This window comes from Sus scrofa, chromosome 7 (genome assembly GCF_054392235.1).
Source record: "Sus scrofa isolate SSC_HxYL_T2T_F1_AM1 chromosome 7, Sscrofa_HxYL_maternal_Yorkshire_Landrace_v2.0, whole genome shotgun sequence".
Taxonomy (NCBI): domain Eukaryota; kingdom Metazoa; phylum Chordata; class Mammalia; order Artiodactyla; family Suidae; genus Sus; species Sus scrofa.
This window is the reverse complement of record NC_139389.1, coordinates 89,941,342-89,965,782: the sequence shown is the minus strand read 5'-3', so window position 1 is coordinate 89,965,782 and position 24,441 is coordinate 89,941,342. Positions and strand designations below refer to the sequence as shown.

At 34.4% G+C, this 24,441-nt stretch overlaps 2 protein-coding genes across 6 annotated transcripts in view; one reads left to right on the top strand and one right to left on the bottom strand.

The window, feature by feature from the left end:
• The window catches only part of LOC110261611 (uncharacterized), a 310,291-nt gene that overhangs the window by 66,278 nt on the left and 219,572 nt on the right, over positions 1-24,441 (top strand). The window lies entirely within an intron of this gene.
• Positions 22,389-23,357, bottom strand: LOC100157950 (olfactory receptor 4F4-like). Its single transcript, XM_001927921.7, has one exon. The coding sequence runs from the start codon at positions 23,304-23,306 to the stop codon at positions 22,389-22,391; it is 918 nt and encodes a 305-aa protein (XP_001927956.4). The 5' UTR covers positions 23,307-23,357.

Genomic DNA, 24,441 nt, shown 5'->3' with positions numbered 1-24,441 from the left:
TTACAGAAAGAGATACCAACCCCAAGTGACCCATTAACCACTTTCCCCTTAATTACCCTGGGAAAACCAAAATAATTCTAGGAGACAATTCCCATAACATGCTGATTTTTGTATGGCAATGCCAAGTCTCTGAAGTTGCACTTGGTCACTACCCAAGCACAATTAATACTGTTAATTAACTCCTTTACAGTGGCAGCATTTTGTGTAACTCTGCACAGGGGAGAATTATGCAACAGGTGGAAACTTTCTGAGTTGTTCTGACTCCCTGAAGATGCAGTTGCTTTATGCCCTGCAACAGAGGAACACAATTTCCTTTGCCTATTGTGATTCAGTGTAAAAATATGCATGTACTGATTGGTGTAGCCCCTATCAAGGGAAGTTGAATGTAGGACTCCAGAGAAAGGTTGGAGGTTTTGTGCTGTCATGCATTTACCATACTTGGACTTTGATTTTATTATTTTTAAATTGCAAAATAAAACACAATCCAGAAATTTCACAAAAATAAATTTATTGTTTAATTAATTTTTATTAAGTAATTGTTATCCAAATCAAGATGTAGAACTCAGCTATCCCATCCCAGAGATCTTCTCTATGATTTGTCCAAATCACGACCACCTTTCCCCTCAAAAGTAACCATGATTCTGTTAGACTTCCTTATTTTTTTTAACAGTTTATATTTTAAATGTGCATCACACATTCTATAGTTTGTTTTGCCCATTTTTTTTTCAGTCAACATAGCTTTCAATTATCTTCTAATTCAGTTTTCCCTCCAGCATTTTTCTCTTCCTTATAATTTACTGCTTCAAAAAATTGGATCTTTTGACACTATTTCCCACACTCTGAATTTTGTTGATTGCATACTTGCAGTGCAGTTCAACATCTCCCAGATCTTTTAATTTTATCCAAAAGCAGCTGGATCCAGAGGTTTCCCCCAAAATACTTATTTTTTTTTGGTAAAATTATAGGTAATATTATATTCTTGCATGAGGAGGCATAATTATGGTTTACCCCTCTGTTATTAGCAACTGTAATGCCCCAATGTGTTTGTGTATGTGTTTATGTGTGTGTGTGTGTGTAGACACACTATATACATTAAAATATTGAGAGGAGGAGAGAGAAAATTACATTGATGATACTAATTCTTTCTAACCCAGTAGGCTTCTTTTTACCTTCTCCTATTCTGTATCTCTCTCCTTTCATTCTCTCACTGAGAACAAAATAAATAAATTCACTCATTTGCTTATTCCTACAATGCACACAAAATTGTTTCAGAATTACTATATTCATACTACAATAAAAAGTAACTGTTAGAGAAATTTCCTTGTAGTTATTTTTTCAGTGAATAGTATTTAGTAAAATTATTATCTTCAGAAGTTATTTAGGATAAAAGAAGGAACAGTCTAAAAAAATTTTAATAAGACTAGTTCATATTTTTCTCCTTCACTTTGGCTAAGCCAGTTATTTGAAACATATTTGGGTTCATTTTTTCCTCTTTGCATTCAGTTTTATAGTCTTATAACAATTTAGCTTTGTCAGGTTAATTTTAATTTTTGAATATGTAAAAGATTAACAGGAATGAAATGCAAAGTTATGTTTTCTTGGAGAAGTGTCCTGTTCTCTTATATCCCTTCTACCACATTCTCTCCCGACTTTCATAGATAACATCTGTTATTCAATTCTGGAACATGTTTGCTACATTTGTTTTTTTTTTAAAACAAATTAATATATTTTAAAAAATACGTACACTCTTTTTTTTCATACCATCTTCCATCATGTTCCAGCTCAAGAGATTGGGCATAGTTCCCTTAACTGTACAGTAGGTTCCCCATTGCTTATCCATTCCAAATGTAACAATTTGCATCTACTGACTCCAAAATCCTTGTCCATCCCACTCCCTCCCCACTCCCTTTGGCAACCACAAGTCTGTTCTCCATGGCCGTGATCTGTTCTGTGTTTTAGATAAGATGATTTATGACATATTTAGATTCCACATGTAAGTGATGTCATATGGTATTTGTTTTTCTCTTTTTGACTTACTTCACGTAGTATGAGAATCTCTAGTTGCATTCATGTTGCTGCAAATAGCATTATTTTGTTCTTTTTATGGCTGAGTAGTATTCCACTTTATGTATGTACCACATCTTCTTAACTCATTCATCTGTCAATGGACATTTAGGTGTTTCTATTTTTGGCTATTGTGAATAGTGCTTCGATGCACATGGGGATGCATGTATCTTTTTAAATGAACATTTTTGTCTAGATATATGCCCAGGAATGGGATTGTTGAATCATATAGTAGTTCTGTATTTAGTTTTCTGAGGTACCTCCATAGTGCTTTCCGCAGTGATTATATCAATTTACATTCCCATCAACAGTGAAACAGGGTTCACTTTTCTCTACACCCTCTCCAGCATTTGTTATTTGTTGAATTGTTAATGATGGCCATTCTGACTGGTGTGAGATGGTACCTCATTGTAGTTTTGATTTGCATTTCTCTAATAATTAGTGATGTTGAGCATTTTTTTTGCATGTGACTGCTGGCTATCCATATTTCTTCTTTGGAGAAATGTCTATTTAGGTCTTCTGCCCATTTTTCAATTGAATTGCTTGGTTTTTTTGTTGTTGAGTTATGTGAGTTGTTGGTTTATTTTAGAGATTAGTCCCTTGTCTGTTGAATCATTCGGAAAGATTTTCTCCCATTATGTGGGTTGTTTTTTTGTTTTTTAATGGTTTACTTTGCGGTGCAAAAGCTTTAGGTTTAATTAGGTCCTGTCATTTTATTTTTCCTTTTATTGACCTCATTCTAAGAGGTGGATCAAAGAAGATGTTGCTGTGATTTATGTCAAGAAGTGTTCTGCCTGTGTTTTCCTCTAGGAGTTTCATAGTATCTGATCTTGTATTTATGTCTTTAATCCATTTTGAGTTTATTTTTGTGTATGATGTTAGAGAGTGTTCCAACTTCATTCTTTCACATATAGCTGTCCAGTTTTCCCAGCACAACTTTTTTCCACTGTATGATCTTGCCTCTTTTGTCATAGGTTAGTTGACCACAGGTGCTTGGGTTTATTTCTGGGCTTTCTATCCTGTTCCATTGATCTATATTTCTGTTTTTGTGCCAGCACCATATTGTTTTGATAACTGTAGCTTTGTAGTATGACCTGAAGTCAGAGAGTCTGATTCCTCCATTTCCATTTTTCTTTTTCAATATTTCTTTGATTATTTGGGGTCTTTTGTGTTTCCATACAAATTTTAAAATATTTTGTTCTAGCTCTGTGAAGAATGTCCTTGGCAATTTGATAGGGGTTCCTAATAAATTTTCTTATTTTTGTTATTTCTTACTCAAAATTTGAGTACTATACATAGTCCTTAGCAGTTTGTGTTTTTCGCTTAGGAAATTCTTCCTTTTTGGTTCATGGAACTCTTCTCAATTTTTTTTAGTTTTGTAGTATTCCTTTGTGTATATGTTTCAGAGCACACAAACCTGTTATCTCCAATACTTGCAGATTTATGTATTTACACCGTCTTACAATCATGATAATACTGCGTATGTATTTATATAGCTTTGGTGGTAAATCTCCAGGGTAAATCCTAATAGTAGGCATGTTGAGTTAAGGACTAAAACATAACACAGTTTTGTTAGACATTACCAAATTCTCCTCCATAGGGGTGAAACTATTTTGCATTTCCATATGAACCTTAGCATTTCTTGATAAGAGCCTTGGTGGTTTTCCAACCTGACGTGTCAGAAATGGCATCTTACTATGGTTTTAGTTTTCCAGTATCTTAGTTTGGTTGAAGTTAAAAAATTGTTTTATATGTTTAGGGGATGTATTTTCAGGGTTTATATCTTTTCATTTTTCCACTGACATTTTACCTAGTGTAAAATCCATCATTTTAAGATGTGAGCAATTTAGTGGCATTTAGTATGTTTACAGTGTTTTACAACTATTGTCTCTTTAGTTACAAAACATTTTCATTATGCCCTGTAAAAAACACATGCCATTAAGCAGTTACTCTCCATTCCCTTTTTCTTCCTAGATCCTAGAAACGGCCAATTTGGTTTCTGGGTCCTTTATGTTTAATTAGGTCCCATTTATTTTTGCTTTTATTTCTTTTGACTTAGGAAATAGATAAAAAAAATTGCTGATTTGTCAGAGTGTTTGGCCTATGTTCTCATCTAGGAGTTTTATGGTTTCAGGTTTTACATTAGGTCTTTAACCCACTTTGAGGTTATTTTTGTGTATAATGCAAATAAATGGTCAAATCTCATTTTTTTACATGTAGCTGTCCCGTTTTCTGTGCAATATGTATTGAATAGACTGTATATTCCCCATTGTATATTCTTGCCTTATTTGTCATAGATCAATTAAATGTAGGCACATGAGTTTATATCTGAGCTCACCACTTTGTTCCATTGATTTATGTGTCTGGTTTTGTGCCAGTACTGTGATTTTTTTAATTGGAATATAGTTGATTTACAGTGTGTTAATTTCTGCTATACAGCAGAGTGATTCAATTATATAGAAATACTTCTAAAAATATTCTTTCCATTATGGTATATCATAGGACATTGATTATAGATCTCTATCTATTTCAGTAAAACCTTGATGTTTATCCCCTCCACTTACAATTGCTTACATCTGCTAACCCCAACCTCCCACTTAATCCTTTCCCCATACCCCTTCTCTTTGACAGTCACAAGTCTGTTCTCTTTATCCGTGAGTCTGTTTTTGTTTTGTAGGTATGTTCTTTGGTGTCACATTTTAGATCACAAATATAAGTGATAGCATATGATATTTGTCTTTCTCTGACTTCATTTAATATGATAATCTCTAGGTCAATCCATGTCGCTGTAAATGGCATAATTTCATTTTTATGGCTGAGTAATGTTCTATTACATCATTTTATATATGACATATTCTTTATCCATTCATCTCTTGATGGACATTTAGGTTTTCATATCTTGGGTGTTGTGAATGGTGCTGCTATGACTTGATCTTAGCAGAAATGGTTTCAATGTTTATTTATTTTTTGTTGTTGTTTGGTGACTTCTAGACTATTTTTGTACCTTCTTTTTACTTTGTTATGTTTGTTCTCTGCAGTCTCCGTACTTTAAGCATATGTTTAGCTAAGGATGTTTTGGATACCAAGAGCCACGAAAAAAAAAAAAAAATTAAGAAAGACAAAAGAAAATAATAAAAGGAGGAAAAAGGAAAACAAACAAACCCTTCCAGTCTTTGCTGGTTGATCATGTGCCAGGGCACTTCTTCAACATTTAGATTACATAAAACTGCCTTAGCCTTCATTTTCTGTTTGTGTGAGAAAGTAGCCAGAGCTAAGAGTTTAGCCAGGCATTTTCTTGGTTTGTGTTTTGCCCTAACATGTATATGACTTTCTAAATTCCCAAAAAGTGGGTGGTTTTGAATACCTTCATTTAAAAAAAAAAATGTCTCCCAGTTTTTCCTTCCAGGCTTTCAGTGATGTATCGTTGGCCTCATTTGTAACCTTTGTCCCAGATGGCTGTGGGTTTTTCATTTGCCTTGCAATATTTTTGATGAATACGTGCCCTTTTCCACCTGGAGTGTTTTTTGAGAGATGAAACAAAATCAAAAGTCTTACATAATTTCCTCAGGTGGGTCTCAGACAGATTAGAACAAAGAAACACAATTCTTTGAGAATAAGGGCTGCCCTGCTACCTCTGGAGCTGACAGCTGGGATATCAGATAGGAAAAATGCTCTATCATCTTCAAGACTGATGCTGAGCTAGAAAGGGGTGTGATGAAAAGACAAAGAAAAATGCCACCAAGTTATTCCATCATTTTTAGGTTGCTTTTTTCTTCATTTAGTGCCTACTTATTTGCTATAAGCTTCTGACTATTTTCCAGCCTTCTGAAAAAGTTGATTCTGATAGTCTTTCCTTGACTTTTCAGTGTTTCTGTAAAGTAATGGCTACATATTTTGCCATTTGCTCTGTCATTGCTGTTTATTTTTAATCTATTAGATGTCCGATCTCTTTCAATTTTAAGAGTTCTTTGTATATTTAGTAATATCATTTTATTATCTATGATAAATGTCGTATATACTTGCTGCCAATTTTCTTTTCTGTTTTGAATTTATACTTTTAATTTGTGTTACAGTTTGTTATTACTTTATCATTAAAAATATCTCATCTGTGTTTAGTGTTATATTTATAAATGTTTCCCTTATACTGATGCTTTTTAGGAATTCACTCATATTTTGTACTTGTGCTTATATATTTTTATGTTTCACATTTATGCTTAGATAAATTAGCAGTTTATTCTTTTATATGGTATGAGAAAGAAAGTCTAATTCACTAATATTTATGTTTAGAATTTTGACCTTGATATTCACAAGTAATATCTGTCTGTAATATTTATTTCTATACTATTTTTATTTAATTTGGGTACAGTTTTATACAGTTTCATGAAAAAATTGAGAGTAATTTTCATTTTTCAATTCTTTGGAATAAGTTTCTTTCAGTGGACTATCATATGTATAAATGTTTGGTAGAATTCTCTGTGAAACCATTTAAACTTTGTGTGTGTGTGTTATTTCCCTGTATTTCTGTATTATTTTTATGGAAATTATTGTTTTAAGTGTTATATTTTTGTTGCAGTCAGTAGTAGTGAAATGTATTTTCCTGGAATATAATCCATTTCATATAGTTTTTGAATTGATTTATATAAATGTGTACAGCATCTTTAATAACTTTTTTGATTAGCAAACATTTTCTCTTACTATTTAATTTTGTGCTCTATCTCTTCTTTTCCTTTATTAAATTTTTAATGGATTGTCTAATTTTTAGTTTTCTTTTTTTTAAAAAAAGAATTTTTATTTACTATTTGATGTGCTTTTTTGGGTTCGTTCTTTTGGAAACAATCTAAATGTCCATCAATGGAAGAATGGATTAGAAAATGTGGTATGTGCACACAATGGAACATTATTCAACTACAAACAAGAAAACTTTGTCAGTTTTGATTGTGGGTTTGGCAGTCATACGGTGTGAATCCAAAGCAATCACAGTAACACAGAAGCTAAGATAAACAGCAGGTTTTATTGTTGTTGTTATTGTTCTTTTTTGTTTGTGTGTTTCTTTGTTTTTAGAAGGAGAAGAAAACTTTTCTGGAGCATTTATGAAAGACAAAAATCATTGATGTTCTCTCCTCTCCACCATGACTTCCCAGGGGCTGTTTTGTTATTTTTTTCTGTTGCTGTTGATATGTCTCATTTACTGACTGAAACTGTATGCATTAAAAATAAGAGTCTTCTCCTATTTTCATCAAGACCTTTTGTTCAGGAGGATAGTATGCAAGAATGACAAAATATGTTTACAGAAAAAAAATTTTATGTAACTTAACCAGAAATTTCCTCATGTTTAAGAATTGATTAGCATAAAACTTGGAGTTTTTAAAAGATTTCAAAATGAATTCACTTAATTCATTAAGTTTTGCTGTTTCTTAGCCATTCTAATCATCCATCTTTTAGCACTTCCTAATGGACATTCTCTTTAGAGAGATGATATGTTGTCCACAACTTTTGTACTTTTACTTGCAGTCTTTTAAGTTTCCCTTTTTCCTCTCTATATCCATAACTCGTAGTGATGATGGATGCATCAATAGTATCTCAGAATTTGTTGTTTCTCTACTCATAGGTGATTTGAAATTTGTGGTATTCTATGTCTCTTGGTAATGATAAGGCTGGTACATGTGACTTTGTAATTATTTTTCATTTCATAGCTTTTGTGGATGGTATTCATAGGCATTTGAATTCATGTGGCTGCTATTACATAAAGATTGGCTAGAATCTTAAAGTTGTGAAGACTTGCTTATGGCATTTACATTTTTAATTTGTCTTTAATTTTAGGATATGGTGTGTGGTCAAATCCAATTAATTTTTTAATATGGAAAACTTTTCTATCTTTTTTATTATCATTTGATTTTATCTCTACACAATGTATTGAACATTGTCATAGTTTCACATGAGTTAGTTTCTGAGGTCTCCATTCAATTTCAATAAATTAAAATTTCAATTTTCAAATTGTCTATCTTTGTACCACACTGTCCTAAGAAGTTCTATTCTGTGTAAATTTTTGTGTGGACATGTTTCCTTTTCTCTTGACAATATACCTAAGAATGGGATTCTTGGGCCTACGGTAACTCTGTGTTTAACATTTTGAGAAAGCTGACAGATTGTTTTCTAATGGAGGTATACCACTTTACATTCTCTCCAATGTATAAGGGTTAAATTGTCTCCTCACCCTTGCCAATACTAGTTGTAATATGTATTTTTGATTATAGCATTTCCTAGTGTGTATGTGAATTGGTGTCTCATTTGGGTTTTGATTGCATTTCCCTACTGGCTAATGATGTTGGGCATGTTTTAATTTGTTTATTCATCACTTAAATATCTTTTTTGAAGAATCACATTTTTTCCCCCACTGTACAGCATGGGGATCAAGTTATCGTTACATATATAAATTTTTTTCCCCACCCTTTGTTCTGTTGCAACATGAGTATCTAGACAAAGTGCTCAATGCTATTCAGCAGGATCTCCTTGTAAATTTATTCTAAGTTGTATCTGATAACCCCAAGCTCCTGATCCCTCCCACTCCCTTCTTCTCCCGTCTGGCAGCCACAAGTCTATTTTCCAAGTCCATGATTTTCTTTTCTGTAGAAAGGTTCTTTTGTGCCCTATATTAGATTCCAATTATAAGTGACATCATATGGTATTTGTCTTTGTCTTTCTGACTCATTTCACTCAGTATGAGAGTCTCTAGTTCCATCCATGTTGCTGCAAATGGCATTATGTCATTCTTTTTTATGGCTGAGTAGTATTCCATTGTGTCCATATACCACTTCTTCCAAATCCAATCATCTGTCAATGGACATTTGGGTTGTGTCCATGTCCTGGTTATTGTGAATAGGGCTGCAATGAACATGCGGGTGCATGTGTCTCTTTTAAGTAGAGTTTTGTCCGGATATATGCCCAAGAGTGGGATTGCGGGGTCATATTGAAGTTCTATGTATAGGTTTCTAAGGTATCTCCAAACTGTTCTCCATAGTGGCTGTACCAGCTTACATTCCCACCAACAATGCAGGAGGGTTCCCTTTTCTCCACACCCCCTCTAGCACTTGCTATTTGTGGACTTATGAATGATGGCCATTCTGACTGGTGTGAGGTGGTATCTCATGGTAGTTTTGATTTGCATTTCTCTTATAATCAACGATGTTGAGCATTTTTTCATGTGTTTGTTGGCCATCTGTATATCTTCTTTGGAGAAATGTCTATTCAGGTCTTTTGCCCATTTGTCCATTGCTTGATTGGCTTTTTTGCCACTGAGATGTATAAGTCGCTTATATACTCTAGAGATTAAGCCCTTGTCCATTGCATCATTTGAAACTGTTTTCTCCCATTGTGTAAGTTGTCTTTTTGTTTCCGTTTTGGTTTCCTTTGCTGTGCAAAAGCTTTTCAGTTTGATGAGGTCCCATTGGTTTATTTTTGATCTTATTTCTAATGCTTTGGGAGACTGACCTGAGAAAATATTCATGATGTTGATGTCAGAGAGTGTTTTACCTATGTTCTCTTCTAGGAGTTTGATGGTGTCCTGTCATATATTTAAGTCTTTCAGCCATTTTGAGTTTATTTTTGTACATGGTGTGAGGGCATATTCTAATGTCATTGCTTTGCATGCAGCTGTCCAGGTTTCCAAGCAATGCTTGCTGAATAGACTTTCTTTTTCCCATTTTATGTTCTTGCCTCCCTTGTCAAAGATTAATTGACCATAGGTGTCAGGGTTTATTTCCGGGTTCTTTATTCTGTTCCATTGGTCTGTCTGTCTGTTTTGAAGCCATTCATGATAAACCCACAGCAAATATAATACTCAATGGGGAAAAACTGAAAGCCTTCTCACTCAAATATGGAACAAGACAGGGATGCCCACTCTCACCACTGCTCTTCAATATCGTTTTGGAAGTCCTAGCCACAGCAGTTAGGCAAATAAAAGATATAAAAGGCATCCATATAGCAAGAGAAGAGAGAAAACTCTCACTGTATGCAGAGGACATGATACTCTACATAGAAAACCCTAAGGACTCCACCCAAAAACTGCTTGAACTGATTCATAAATTCAGCAAAGTAGCAGGATATAAGATTAACATTCAGAAGTCAGTTGCATTTCTGTATACCAGCAAAGACACATTAGAAAAGGAATACAAACATACAATACCTTTTAAAATTGCACCTCACTAAATCAAATACCTAGGAATACACCTGACCAAGGAGGTAAAGGACTTATATGCCAAGAACTATAAAACTATAATCAAAGAAATCAAAGAAGATGTAGCGAAATGGAAAGATATTCCATGTTCATGGATTGGAAAAATGAATATTGTAAAAATGGCCATACTCCCCAAAGCAATCTACAGATTCAATGCAATCCCTGTCAAATTACCCATGACAGTTTTCACAGAACTATAACAAACAATCCAAACATTTATATGGAACAACAAAAGACCCAGAATTGCCAAAGCAATCCTGAGAAACAAAGCAGGAGGCATAACTCTCCCAGACTTCAAGAAATATTACAAAGCCACAGTCATCAAAACAGTGGAGAATCAGTTTTTAATGACTTTTGTCCATTTTAACAGTTATTGTTTTTAATTATTGATTTATAAGAGTTCTTTACATATTTTGATATGAGGCTCTTATCAGTAGAAAATTAAGATACGTTTTTTCATCATGTATGTTGTCATCTTCTTTTCTTGACATTGTCTTTTGAAGCAAACAAGTATTTCCTTGTGATGAAATCCAATTTCTTTTTCTCACTCTGTCTTTCTTTGTTTCTTTTTTTGTAGCTCATGCTTTTGGTATTACATCTAGGAAAGCCTTTCATAATTCTAGTTCATAAAGATTTATTCCTAGTTTTTTCTCAGTGTTTTATGGTTTTAGTTCTTATACTTATGTCTCTTCTGGGAATTACTTTTATGTATTATGTAGTGAAGAGGGTCCAACTTCATTATTTTGCGGAAACTTAAGAACATTTCTATATTAGGTTATTAAGTGGCTTATGGTCAAATTTATGCTTAACAAATATATAAGATCCCCAAATCAACATCTTAGGGGATTTTAATTGTGAGTAATGGAAGAGTAACTTGTATTAAATTAAAATTTCCACAAATATAAACTCTTGGACAAAATATAAAAATCAACTATTTGAAGACACTGGAAAGTAACTCAAATCAGGTAGATACTGGGTAAAGTTAGACCTTGTAAGAAGAGTTTACATAGCTTTTTGCCTGAGCGAAATCCCTCATTTATACAGAATATGGTAAACTAAAAGTCAAGGAGGAAATTGAATTCTCAAAGACTTGAAGAATCAGATGACAGAGTTTGGGGACTGCAAGAGTGGCTGAAAAATGGGGAGTTTTCACTCAATAAATGAGGTAGCCTCAGTAACAGTAGTCCCAAATTTTGTTTATAATCTTCTCCCAAATCGTGGCCCTTCCATAAACTGCACATAAATGGGGTAGATTGTGAAATTACTAGTGAAAAGTAGAAGCTGATAGGCTAACTTGTTGAGCAGTTTGAGTAATACAGACTGAATTTGGAAGATAAGTCCAGCCGCTTTAACAACATGCTAGAACAAAAATCAGTACTCTTCAGAGGAAAATAATGGAATCTAGACTCTGAACAATGCATTATTCATGATGTTTAGTTTATATAAAAATTAGACAGGAGTCAGGACCAACATGGTGGAGGAGTGGGACATGGAGCTTATCTTCTGCCACAATCACATAAAACACCACCACCACCACCAACAACAAAACTTCTAGTGAATGGTGCTAGAAGACCTCAGACTTCCAAAAAGGGCCAGAAAATCTCCACATTACTGGGTAGAACAAAAGGAGAAAAAAAGATGTTTATATCTATGTCTATATCTATATCTCTGTATATATAGAGAGTGCATGTGTGCGAAGAGAAAAAATGAATCAGAACAGGACCAGCACTCCTGAAAGGGAGATGTGAAAGAGGAAAGGAATCTGTGCACTGGGAGGCCACCTGACAGGGGAGAAGCTGGAACAGAGGGAGAGTCTCCAAGTATGAGTAAAAAGCACAGTAGCAGAAGAGGGCAAAGCAGAGAGAGAGCCACACAAATGATGGGTTCCACTACCTAGTTCACCCCAGCCTGACAGTTGGGTGGGGGCTGGTCCCTGAGACTCAGGCTTCGTAGGTCACGCCCAGGGAGAGGACTGGGGTTGGCTGTGTGGAAACAACCTTGGCGGGGGGAGGTGGTTGGTGAGCCATGCAACACAGTCAACAGATAGCAAGATAGCATATATAGCAGACCCTAAGGACTCCACACAAAAACTATTCCATCTGATCATTGAATTCAGCAAAGTAGCAGGGTGCAAGATTGGCATTCAGAAGTGGGTTACATTTCTGTATAGTAGCAATGAAATATTAGAAAAGGAATATAAAAATTGCCTTTTAAAATCACATCTCCAAAAATAAAATACCTAGGGATAAACCAGACCAAGAAGGTAAAAGACATATGCTGAGAACTATAACACATTAATCAAGGAAATTAAAGAGGATTCAAAGAAATGGAAAGATATCCTATGTTCCTGGATTGGAAGAATTAACATCGTTAAGATGGCCATACTACCCAAAGAAATCTATACATTTAATGTAATCCCTATGCAATTACCCAGGATGTTTTTCACAGAACTAGAACAAATAATCCCCAAATTTATATGGAACCATAAAAGGCCCAGAATTGTCAAAGCAATCCTGAGGTGGTGGGGGGAACAAAGCAGGAGACATAACTCTCTCAGACTTCAGACAATACTAGGAAACTACAGTAGTCAATATAGTGTGGCATTGGTACAAAAACAGACATGATGACAATGGAACAGAATAGAAAACCCAGAAATAAATCCAGTACCTATGGTCCATTAATCTTTGACAAAGGAGGCTATGAAGTGAGAAAGAGAATCCCTTCAGCAATCAGTGTTGGGAATACTGGACGGCTGCATAAAAATCTGTGAAACTAGAACACACCTTCACACCATGCACAAACTCACCTCAAAATGGCTTAAAGACTTAAACATAAGACATAATGTGGTAAAACTCCTAGAAGAAAATATAGGCGAAACATTTTATGACATTAACAATACAAATGTTTTCTTAGGTTAGTATCCCAGGGCACTAGAAATAAAAACAAAAATAAACCAATGGTACCTAATCAAACTTACAAGCTTCTGCATAGCAAAGAAAAACATTAACAAAAACCCCAAAATACAGCCTAGGGAATGGGAGAAAATAGTTTCAATTGATGCAACTGACAAAGGATTAATCTCCAAAATATGCAAACAACTCATACTACTCAATGATAAAAAAACAAACAAACAATCCACTTGAAAAATGGGCTTAAATAGATATTTATCCAAAGAAGACATATGGATTGGGCAGTAGGCACAGGAAAGGATGCTCAGCATTACTATTTATTAGAGAAATGCAAATCAAAACTACAATGAGGTACCAACTAACACCAGTCAATGGCCATCATTAACAAGTCTACAAATAACAAATTCTGGAGAGAGTGAGGAGAAAAGGGAATCTTCTTGCAGTCTTGGTGGGAATGGAAATTGGTACATCCACTGTGGATAACAGTATGAAGATTCCTTAGAAAACTAAATATAGAAATACTATATCCAGCAATCCCTGTCCTAGGTATATATTGGGACAAAACTTTTATTCAAATAGATACATACACACCTATGTTCATTGGTGCACTATTCACAATAGCCAAGTCATGGAAAGAACCTAAATATCCATCAAGAGATGAATAGATTAAGAAAGTGCTCTACATATTTAACAATGGAATACTACTCAGCCATAAAAAAGAACAAAATAATGCCATTTGCAGCAACATGAATTCAACTAGAGAGTCTCATACTATGTAAAGTAAGTCAGAAAAAGAAAGACAAATACCATATGATACCACTTATATATGGAATCTAATATAGGGCACAGATGAACTTTCCACAGAAAAGAAAATCATGGACTTGGAGAATAGACTTATGGTTGCCAAGGGGGAGGGGAAGGAGAGGGAGGGAGCTGGATGGATTGGGAACTTGGAGTTAATAGATGCAGACTATTGCCTTTGGAACAGATAAGCAATGAGATCCTGCTGTACAGCACTGGGAATTCTGCCTAGTCACTTATGATGGAGCGTGATAATGGGAGAAAAAAGAAACTATACATGTATGTGTGATTGGGTCACCATGCTGTACAGCAGAAAATTGACAAAACACTATAAACAAGCTATAAAGAAAAAAATAAAAATCATTATAAAAATATAGAGCAATAGAAATTATCTTATCTGAATAAGTAAAGAAGAAAATTTAAAAAATATGAAGTAAGCCTAAGCGAAGTTTGGGACAATATAAGCAGTATAACATATGTGTAATTAGAATCTCTGAAGGAAAAGAGAAGGAATGGAGCAAGAAATTATTTCCTAAGTTAATGCATTCAAATCTCCCAATTTGATATCAATAATATGACCTAACATATGTAAACAACTCAGTGAAATCCAAGTGTGGAGATATATGTGTATATATATATGTGTTTATATATATACCACACCTAAGCATATAATATTCAAATTATTGATGACCAAAAGTAAAAGAATATTTCTGAAAAGAAACAGGAGAAAAATAACTTTTTAATTGTGTGATATGAAACATAAGAATGGTGGTTCATGTCTTGTTAGAAATAATAGAGGCCACAAGGTAACTTCATAATGGTGAAAAGATAAAAAATAGCTGTCCTTGTAATTTTATGTCTGCCAATAATATCTTTTATAAATAAAGGTGAAGTTAAAGTCATTCTCAGACATAAAAGAATTTTTTTAATTGCCAGCAAATCAACTCTATAAAAAATGCTAAAGGAGATTTTATATTAAAAGGAAGTGATATCAAATGGAAACACATCTTTAGAAAGGAATGAAGAGCAACAGAAATGGTGAATATGTGAGTGATTATGAAAGACTATATATATTTTTCTCTTAATTTCTTTAAAATATGTCTCACTGTAAAGCAAAAATTGTAATGTCCTATTGTGGGGTTTATAATGTATTTACATGTGATATATGTGACAGAACCACAGTATAATTAGATATTTTAAAAAGTATCTTTAGTAATTGATACAAGTAAACAAAATTCAGAAAAAAACATAGATGATTTAAACAGAGACATCTTTCAACTTGATGTATTTGGCAGTTATATCCAACAGGAGAATTCACACTCTTTGCAATAGCACCTGCAATGTTCACTAAAATAAGTCAGAAAATTAACCTAAAAAACTTCAAGTATTGCACTTCAGAGTGGTTTTCTGATCACAGTATAATTAAATCAGAAATCAACAACCAAAAGATATGCAAATAAGAACAAGTATTTTAAAATTAAGCATCATATTTCTGAATACTTTTAAGGAAGAACTTAGAAGATTGGAAAGTATTTTAAACCTAATTAGCATAAAATTAAAATATGTCAACATTTGTTATGCAACTCAAGCATTTCCTGAAATTCTTGATTTAGTGTTGTGATTACAAAAAACTTTTTAAATGAATATTCTATTTCTTACTTCAGAAGCTAGAAAAGACAAGAAAATCAAATCCAGATAAACAGAAGTAAATAAATATTACAGATAAGAGAAGAAATCAATAAAATAGAAAATAGACAAAGTATGATGAGTTTACATATTAGTCTAAGTTCTCCAAAAAATAGATCAACATGTGTGTGTGTGTTGCTGTGTATGTGTGTTTATTTTAGGGAATTAGCTCACATAATTCTGGCAAGTGTAAAATTCAGCAGACTAGAGGAGCCAGGGAAGTGTTGAAGTTGCAATTTGAGTCTAAAGGCACTTTGGTAGAAGAATTCTCTATTCCTCAGGTGTCAGTAATTTTTCTCTTAAGGCTGTTAACTGGATAAGCCAACCCAAGTTATAAGAGTAGTCGTCTTTATTCACAATCACTTAAATTGATTTAAGCGTTATCCTCATCTAGAAAATACTTTCACAGAAAGATTTAGACTAGTGTTTAAGCAGATGTCTATGTATTGCGGACTAGACAAATTGCCACATTAACATCATAATTAATTACAACCTCTGGCTAGACGTACCAAGAAGAGGAGAGAAAGAAGCCAAATAAAATCAGAAATGAAAAAGAAAGCACAGTGCATACTGCATAAATGCAAAAAACCATGAGGGAATACTATGAACAATTATATGCCAACAAATTTGACAACCTAGAAGAAATGAACAACTTTCTAGAGACTTATAGCCTGCCAAAACTGAATCAAGAAGAAATAGATCAACTGAACAGACTAATCCCTAGAAATTAAATTGAATATGTCATAAAAACACTCCCTACAAATAAGAATCCAGGACCAGATGGCTTCACAGGTGAATTCTAACAAACATACAAAGAAGAACTTATACCCATCCTCCTTGAACATTTCCAAAAGGTCGAAGAAGAAGGAACACTCCCAAAAACATTCCATGATGGCACCATCACCCTAATTCCAAAACCAGACAAAGATACCACCAAAAAGAAAACTTCTGGCCAATATCCTTGATGAATATTGATGTAAAAATTCTCAACAACATTTTAGCCATCCAAATCCAACAACATATCAAAAAGATCATACACCATGACCAGGTGGGATTCATCCCAGGTGCACAAGGACGGTTCAACATATGCAAATCAATCAACGTCATACACCACATTAACAAAAGAAAAGTCAAACACCACAGGACCATCTCAATAGATGCAGAAAAAGCATTTGACAAAGTCCAACATCCCTTCATGATCAAAACTCTTACCAAAGTGGGTAAAGAGGGAACATACCTTAACATAATCAAAGCCACTTATGACAAACCCACAGCAGATATTACACTCAATGGAGAAAAGCAGAAAGCCTTCCCCCTAGAATCTGGAATAAGAAAAGGATGCCTACTCTCACCACTGTTATTCAACATAGTACTGGACGTCCTAGCCACAGCAATCAGACAAACAAAAGAAATAAAAGGCATCCAGATAGCAAGAGAAGAGGTAAAACTGTCACTGTATGCAGATGACATGATGCTGTGCACAGGAAACCCTAAGGACTCAACCCCAAAACTACTTGAACTGATCAACAAATTCAGCAAAGTAGCAGGATATAAGATTAACATTCAGAAATCACTTGCATTTCTGTACACTAACCATGAAATATTAGAAAAGGAGTACAGAAATACAATACCTTTTAAAATTACACCCCCCAAAAATCAAACACCTGGGAATACACCTGCCCAAGGAGGTAAAGGCCTTATATGCTGAGAACTATACAACATTAATCAAGGAAATTAAAGAAGAAGTAAAGAAATGGAAAGATATTCCATGCTCCTGTGTTGGAAAGATTAATATTGTAAAAATGGCCATACTACCCAAAGCGATCTACAGATTCAATGCAATCCCTGTCAAATTACCCATGACAGTTTTCACAGAACTAGAACAAACCATCCAGAAATTTATATGGAACCACAGAAGATCCAGAATTGCCAAAGCAATTCTGAGGAACCAAAACCAAGCAGGAGGCATCACTCTCCCAGACTTCAGGCAATATTACAAAGCCACAGTCATCAAGACAGTGTGGTACTGGTACCAAAACAGACATACAGACCAATGGAACAGAAGAGAGAACCCAGAAATAAACCCAGACAGCTATGGTCAATTAATCTTTGACAAGGGAGTCAAGAACATAAAACGGGAAAAAAAGACAGTCTTTTCAGCAAATGGTGCTGGGACACCTGGACAGCTGCATGCAAATCAATGAAACTAGGACACACCCTCACACCGTGCACCAAAATAAACTCAAAATGGCTGAAAGACTTAAGTATAAGACAAGACACCATCAAACTCCTGGAAGAGAACATAGGCAAAACATTTTCTGACATCAACCTTACAAATGTTTTCCCAGGTCAGTCTTCCAAAGCCACAGAAATAAAAGCGAAAATAAACCAATGGGACGCAATCAAACTGACAAGCTTTGGCATGGCCCAGAAAACCAAAAAGAAAACAAAAAGACAACTTACAGAATGGGAGAGAATAGTTTCAAATGATGCAACAGACAAGGGCCTAATCTCTAAAATATGCAAGCAACTTATACAGCTCAACAGCAAAAAAGCCAACAACCCAATGGAAAAATGGGCAAAGGACCTGAGTAGACATTTCTCCAAGGAAGATATACAGATGGCCAACAAGCACATGAAAAAATGTGCAACATCCCTGATTATTAGAGAAATGCAAATCAAAAACTACCATGATATAGCACCTCACACCAGTCAGAATGGCCATCATTAATAAGTCCTCAAATAACAAACGCTGGAGGGGTTGCGGAGAAAAGGGAACCCTCTTGCACTGTTGGTGGGAATGTAAGCTGGTACAACCACTATGGAGATCAGTATGGAGGTACCCTAGATATCCATGCATAGGACTACCATATGACACAGTAATTCCTCTCTTGGGCATACATCTGGACAAAACTTTGCTTGAAAAAGGCCCATGTACCCGCATGTTCATTGCAGCACTATTCACAATAGTCAAGACACGGAAACAACCCAAATGTCCATTGACAGATGATTGGATTAGAATAATGTGGTACCTATACACAATGGAATACTACTCGTCCATAAACGAGAATGAAATAATGCCATTTGCAGCAACATGAATGGAACTAGAGACTCTCATCCTGAGTGAAGTAAGTCAGAAAGAGAAAGACAAATAGCATTTGACATCACATATCTGGAATCTAATATACAGCACAAAGCAAACTTTCCACAGAAAGGAAAATCATGGACTTGGAGAATAGACTTGTGGTTGCCAAGGGGGAGGGGGTGGGAGTGCAATGAATGGGGAGCTGGGGGTTGATAGATACAAACTATTATCTTTGGAATGGATTAGCAATGGGAGCCTGCAGTGTAGCATTGGGAAGTATGTCTAGTCACTTATGATGGAGCCTGATAATGTGACAAAAAGAATGTGTACATGTATGTATAACTGGGTCACCATGCTGTATAGTAGAAAGAAAATTGTATTTGGGAAGTAACAATAAAAAAAAATTAATTGAGTCAAAAATTGAGTTTTATTTGTGGCTTGACATGAAATATCTTTTTATTTCCATATTATAGACAACTCACGCACACCAGAATGCATGCAGACACACACACAGATACCATTAAATCAACTGTTTTGGTTTGAACTGCACTTTTAGAGATTGCTGCTTTTAATTTAATTTAAAATTATGTGAACACATACATGATTTCAAAGTCAAAAGTACAAAATAGGACATATTCAGAATAGTTTAGCATTTATTCCTGTCTCTTACTTGCTTTCCTTCTTCCTTCTAAGAAAACATTTAAAATTTTTTTGTTTCTCATGATGTATATATTTATAATTATATATACATATAAGTCTAAATATATGTATATCAATTTTAACACAAAAATTAGCATGCTAGTGTCATTCTTCCCACCTTAGTGTTTTCACTTTACACATACCATATAGATTCCTCCAGGGCAGTATTTAGAGGTACTCTTCAACATTTTAGTAGTTGCTTTATGTTCTACCGTGTATAATTTATGCAGTTAATTTAGGTAGTTCTTACTGATTGTCATTTGAATAATTTCTGCTCTTTTGCTATTAAAAACAATGCTTCAACAAGTAACCTTGTACCTTGGTTATTTGGTATTTTCACAAATGTATCCTTAAGGTAGAATTAGGATTTCTGTGTCAAAAGCTAGTAATATTATAATATTTGTGGATATTATCTTGCTGTGATGTTATATTATTTTTTATACTCATAAATAATACCTATGAGGAGTTCCCCTCCTAGCTCAGCAGTTAAGGAACCCGAGTAGCATCCATGAGGACGTGGGTTTGATCCCTGGCCTCGCTCAAGGGGTTAAGGATCTGGCATTGCTATGGGCTGTGATGTAGGTCACAGATGAGGCTCCGATCCTGCGTTGCTGTGGCTGTGTCATAGGCCAGTGGCTACAGCTCCGATTCAACCCCTAGCCTGGGAACCTCCATATGCCACGTGGTGCAGCCCTAAAGAGACAAAAAGACAAATAAATAAATAAAAAATAAAATAATGCATGTGAGCTCCCCTTCTGTACAACTTAACCAATAGGCCTTCTTTAATATTGATGTCAGATATTTGATGCTTGAGAAGTCAAAACTGCTATTTCAGCTTAGTTTTACTCTTCATAATATCTTAACATGACAGATTAAACATTTTTTTATATTTGAATTTTATTTTTATCTTCTTGTATATGAACTGTAAATTCATACATTTTTCCAATTTTTCTATGTACATTGGTGTCTTTTTAGAAGTTTTTTTTTTAACTATAGCTCTATTCTTTGTGATGTGAGTTGTAAATCATTCCTCTAGAATCTGTTTCATCTTTTTTACTTTCTCAGTTTTAGCATGCATTTAAAATATTAATTTTTTGTATTCAATATTATCAGTGTTTATCATTCATAAACTAAGATATAAACTTATATTTTCTTATAATAGATGTATAGTTTTTAAAAATTATTCTTTTATTCACTTAGAAATTGTCCTGGCACATGGTGTAGTGAATAGATACTATATATCTTTTCCTGTATTTCTATCCAGTTATTCCACCAACACATTAATAGGCCCTTTTCCCACTGATTTATTATCTCATGTACTAATTTTCTTATGTGTTTTTAACTTATTTATGGGGTTGTTGTTCTTTTTTCCTCCTGCAGTAAACAGTTTTAACTCTCTTATTTTCTGATCCTCTTTATCTGTTGCTTCAAGCCACATCTTAAAACATTATATTCGTTTTTTACTTAAAATATTTAATCTCCAGTTTTAACCTGGTTGGGTAATTCTATCTAGAGAGGAGAGTTATTTATTAGCATCATTTTTCAAGCTTTTTTCAACTGTATTTTCTTCTACTTCTACCTCGAATTTTTGGCATGTTTTCTTAGGATGGTGGAATATACTGCATGATTACACACTTCAGACTTGCAGATAAATATACAGATTTCCATTACAATTGTTAATATTTTATTGTGTCATATTCCTCAAGAACATTGGGATAAAAGTCGAGAACTCTTGCTTGTTGATATATAGGTTTTATATAGTAATAATAGTACTTATATTTATTAAGTCCTGAAAATATGCCATAAAATTCATTATTTATCTGATTAAAATCTATTATCTCATTATCCCTCATAAGATAAGTATTATTATCTCTCTTCTCCACATGTAGAAACTGAATCTTAGGAAAGCTAATGTACTTAAAGTTATGATTAGTTGAGGTGTAAGTAGAGTTGAACACATCTCTTTGACTTCAAAGCTTATATTCATAAAAGCTAACAATAAAAAATGACAGGGATGGATCCAAATGAAACATTTTGTACCAATAAGTTGAGAGACTCAAATCTCTCTAAATATTTTTTAATGCTTATGGGCTATTGTTGTATACTGCAAGATGTCATGTTGCCTACAAGGCAAATTTTATGTTGGCAGACTCACTCTTCCTGTCACTCTTGATAATATATTCATGGATTATGGGTTGTTACAGTGACAGTAGTGGGGCTGTTATAAATGGGAGGAGTTTCTTTTTTAAACCTCTTAAAAGTTGACATATATATCTCCTTATTACCAAGCGTGTTTTTTTTTTTTTTTGAGTTAGGTTTATTGCAGTTGCTTCCATCATGTTTTTAATGAAAATGAACCAAATACAAATTTAAGAAACAATCATAAGTTAACCTAGTTTCTATTACCCTTAGAAACATTCAGGAAGGCACAGGAGTATAGGAATACTAAGATATTTATGCATTTCATTGTTCTAAGAATTAGTGAGATCATATTTTGTAAGTATAATATTAACTGCATCTGAATTCAAAAATAGAACAATTACAGAATTCCCACTGTGGTGCAATGGGTTAAAAATCCAACTGTGATGGCTCAGGTTGCTACAGAGGCATAGGTTTGATCCTGGACCCAGCACAGTTGGTCAAAGTATCCAGCGTTGCTACAGCCATGGCTCATATTCAGTGCCTGGCCTGGGAACTTTCATAAGTTATGTGGCCATAAAAGGAAAAAAAAAAATAATGATTACAGGATTATCAAAGAATACATTGAGGCTGTGTATGTGAATGTGCTTCGACAGTTGCTAAGGAATAGGAAAATAGAAGGTATAATTTTCATGAAATTTACTAAGTAATTTACTCACTTCAATATATATGGTGTCATTATCCTAGATTAGTCTTAACAGTTATAGGAGATCTAAGGCTTTATCCTCGAGTTCATATTCCATTTTCTGAGCCGTTTCATTGCAGTCTTCATGTCTTTGTTCCTCAGTGTGTATATAATTGGGTTTAAGAGAGGAGTGACCACAGAACAAAACACAGCAAGGAATTTATCTAATGACTTAATGGGGAATGGCCAGGCATAAATGAAGATACATGGTCCAAAGAACAAAAGAACTACTGTGATATGAGCAGTCAAAGTAGACAGGGCCTTGGATGACTTCTGTGAAGGGAGATGCTGGATGGTCACTAGGATGACAGTGTACGAGATGATTAGGAGAACAAAAGAACACACAGTGAGCACACCACTGTTAGCAATGACCATGATATCCAACCTATAGGTGTCTGTACAAGCAAGCCTGATGACCCTAGGAAGGTCGCAGTAAAAGCTATCAACCTCATTGGGACCACAGAAAGGTAAGTTCACTGCAAAGGCCAGCTGGCTCACTGAGTGGAGGAAGCCAGTTCCCCATGCAGCAGCAACAATGCCAACACATACATTGCTAGACATAATTGTGGTGTAGCGAAGGGGTTTACAGATGGCCACATATCTGTCAAAGGCCATGGCTATAAGGGTCACCAGCTCACTCCCACCAAAGAAGTGAAGGAGAAATATCTGAGCAAGGCAGCCCTTGAAAGAGATAACCTTGCATTTACTGAAAAAGTCAGCAATCATCTTGGGGGCTGAGACTGAAGACAGGCACAGATCAATGAGTGAGAGGTTGGCCAACAGGAAATACATGGGGGAGTGAAGGTGAGAATCAGAAGCCACAGTTAGGACAATAAGAAGGTTTCCAAATACAATTCCTACATAGAATACCAAAAAGAACACAAATAGAAAAGTCTGGAGTTCCTGAGAATTGGAGAGTCCCAGAAAAATGAACTCAGTCACCATGGAGTGATTTGTTCCACTTATTGATTCATGCCAGGAAATAGTTTCTGTAGTTACCTTAGAGAAGGGAGTGAGAAGAAGTCAGAATCACTGCATTTAAATTCAAAGCCTCATTTTGTGTCATTCTGCTCACACTCACAATGACATTCTATGGTTTGTTATGTAAAGGCTTTCAGAGTGCACACCATTTTATCCCACATTCCACATCCAAATGCAGCATTTTATCCCACACTCATTCCCTGAATACAGTTTATAGTCCAGTTATCCAGGTCATAGTGTTTCCACTTATGTTAGGCTTATGCCTCATAAAATATTTTCTTCATGTTACCCTCTCCACCAGATTTGTCTATATCATCACCCTGCATTTATATCCTTTTTCCTTGAACTTCATCACAGTTCATATTCTGTGGACCATATTTTAGCTCTTAAATACATACAAAATTGTATGATATTCATATTTACAAAGGCTTTTTATGCTATACATTTTTGAGAAGGTATTTTAGTGGCTTAGTTGTCCATTACCATAATTTTGTGTACAGTTATTGGAAACTTTTCTATCAAATTAAAACAAATCCTCATTCACAGTTTTGCTGAGGGAGGTACTTGCAGTCTGTGGGTTATGTATGTATCTGTGGATCTTGAATTCATCCTTTTTAATACTTATTTTTACCATTTTTAAAACATGAATACCATTATACTCCTTCTTGTGGTTATTATGAATTTCAAATTAAGTAGTAAATATAAAGTATTTTGTGCAGTTTTTGCTATTTAGTAATTGCACATAGATTTATATAATTATTGGTAGTAAAATTTATCACTTCTGATTCATAGAAGAACCCTGGCTCCTCCAGTCATTTAAAAATTTACTTGTATTCTAATAAATAGCAATCATAGCAAGATTTCTCTTTCCTGTATTCCTCTGTTCCCTACTATTCTAATAATCTATAAGTATTGAATGTGGGGCACAATTCCAATATATTTTTCATAATCTGTCAGAAGCTTGGATAGCAGCATAAGAGCTAAGATAGATGTAGAGATTCAGGTTTGTGGAAGTTTAAATTTCTGAGGAGTCTAAAGAGAAGTTATAAGAATTTATATCTGATAGAATTTATAGCTAAGAATGGCAATATGAAAATGC

Coding starts and splice junctions, on each gene's coding strand:
- LOC100157950 (XM_001927921.7), bottom strand. CDS start 23,306: ATGGTGACTGAGTTCATTTTTCTGGGACTCTCCAATTCTCAGGAACTC.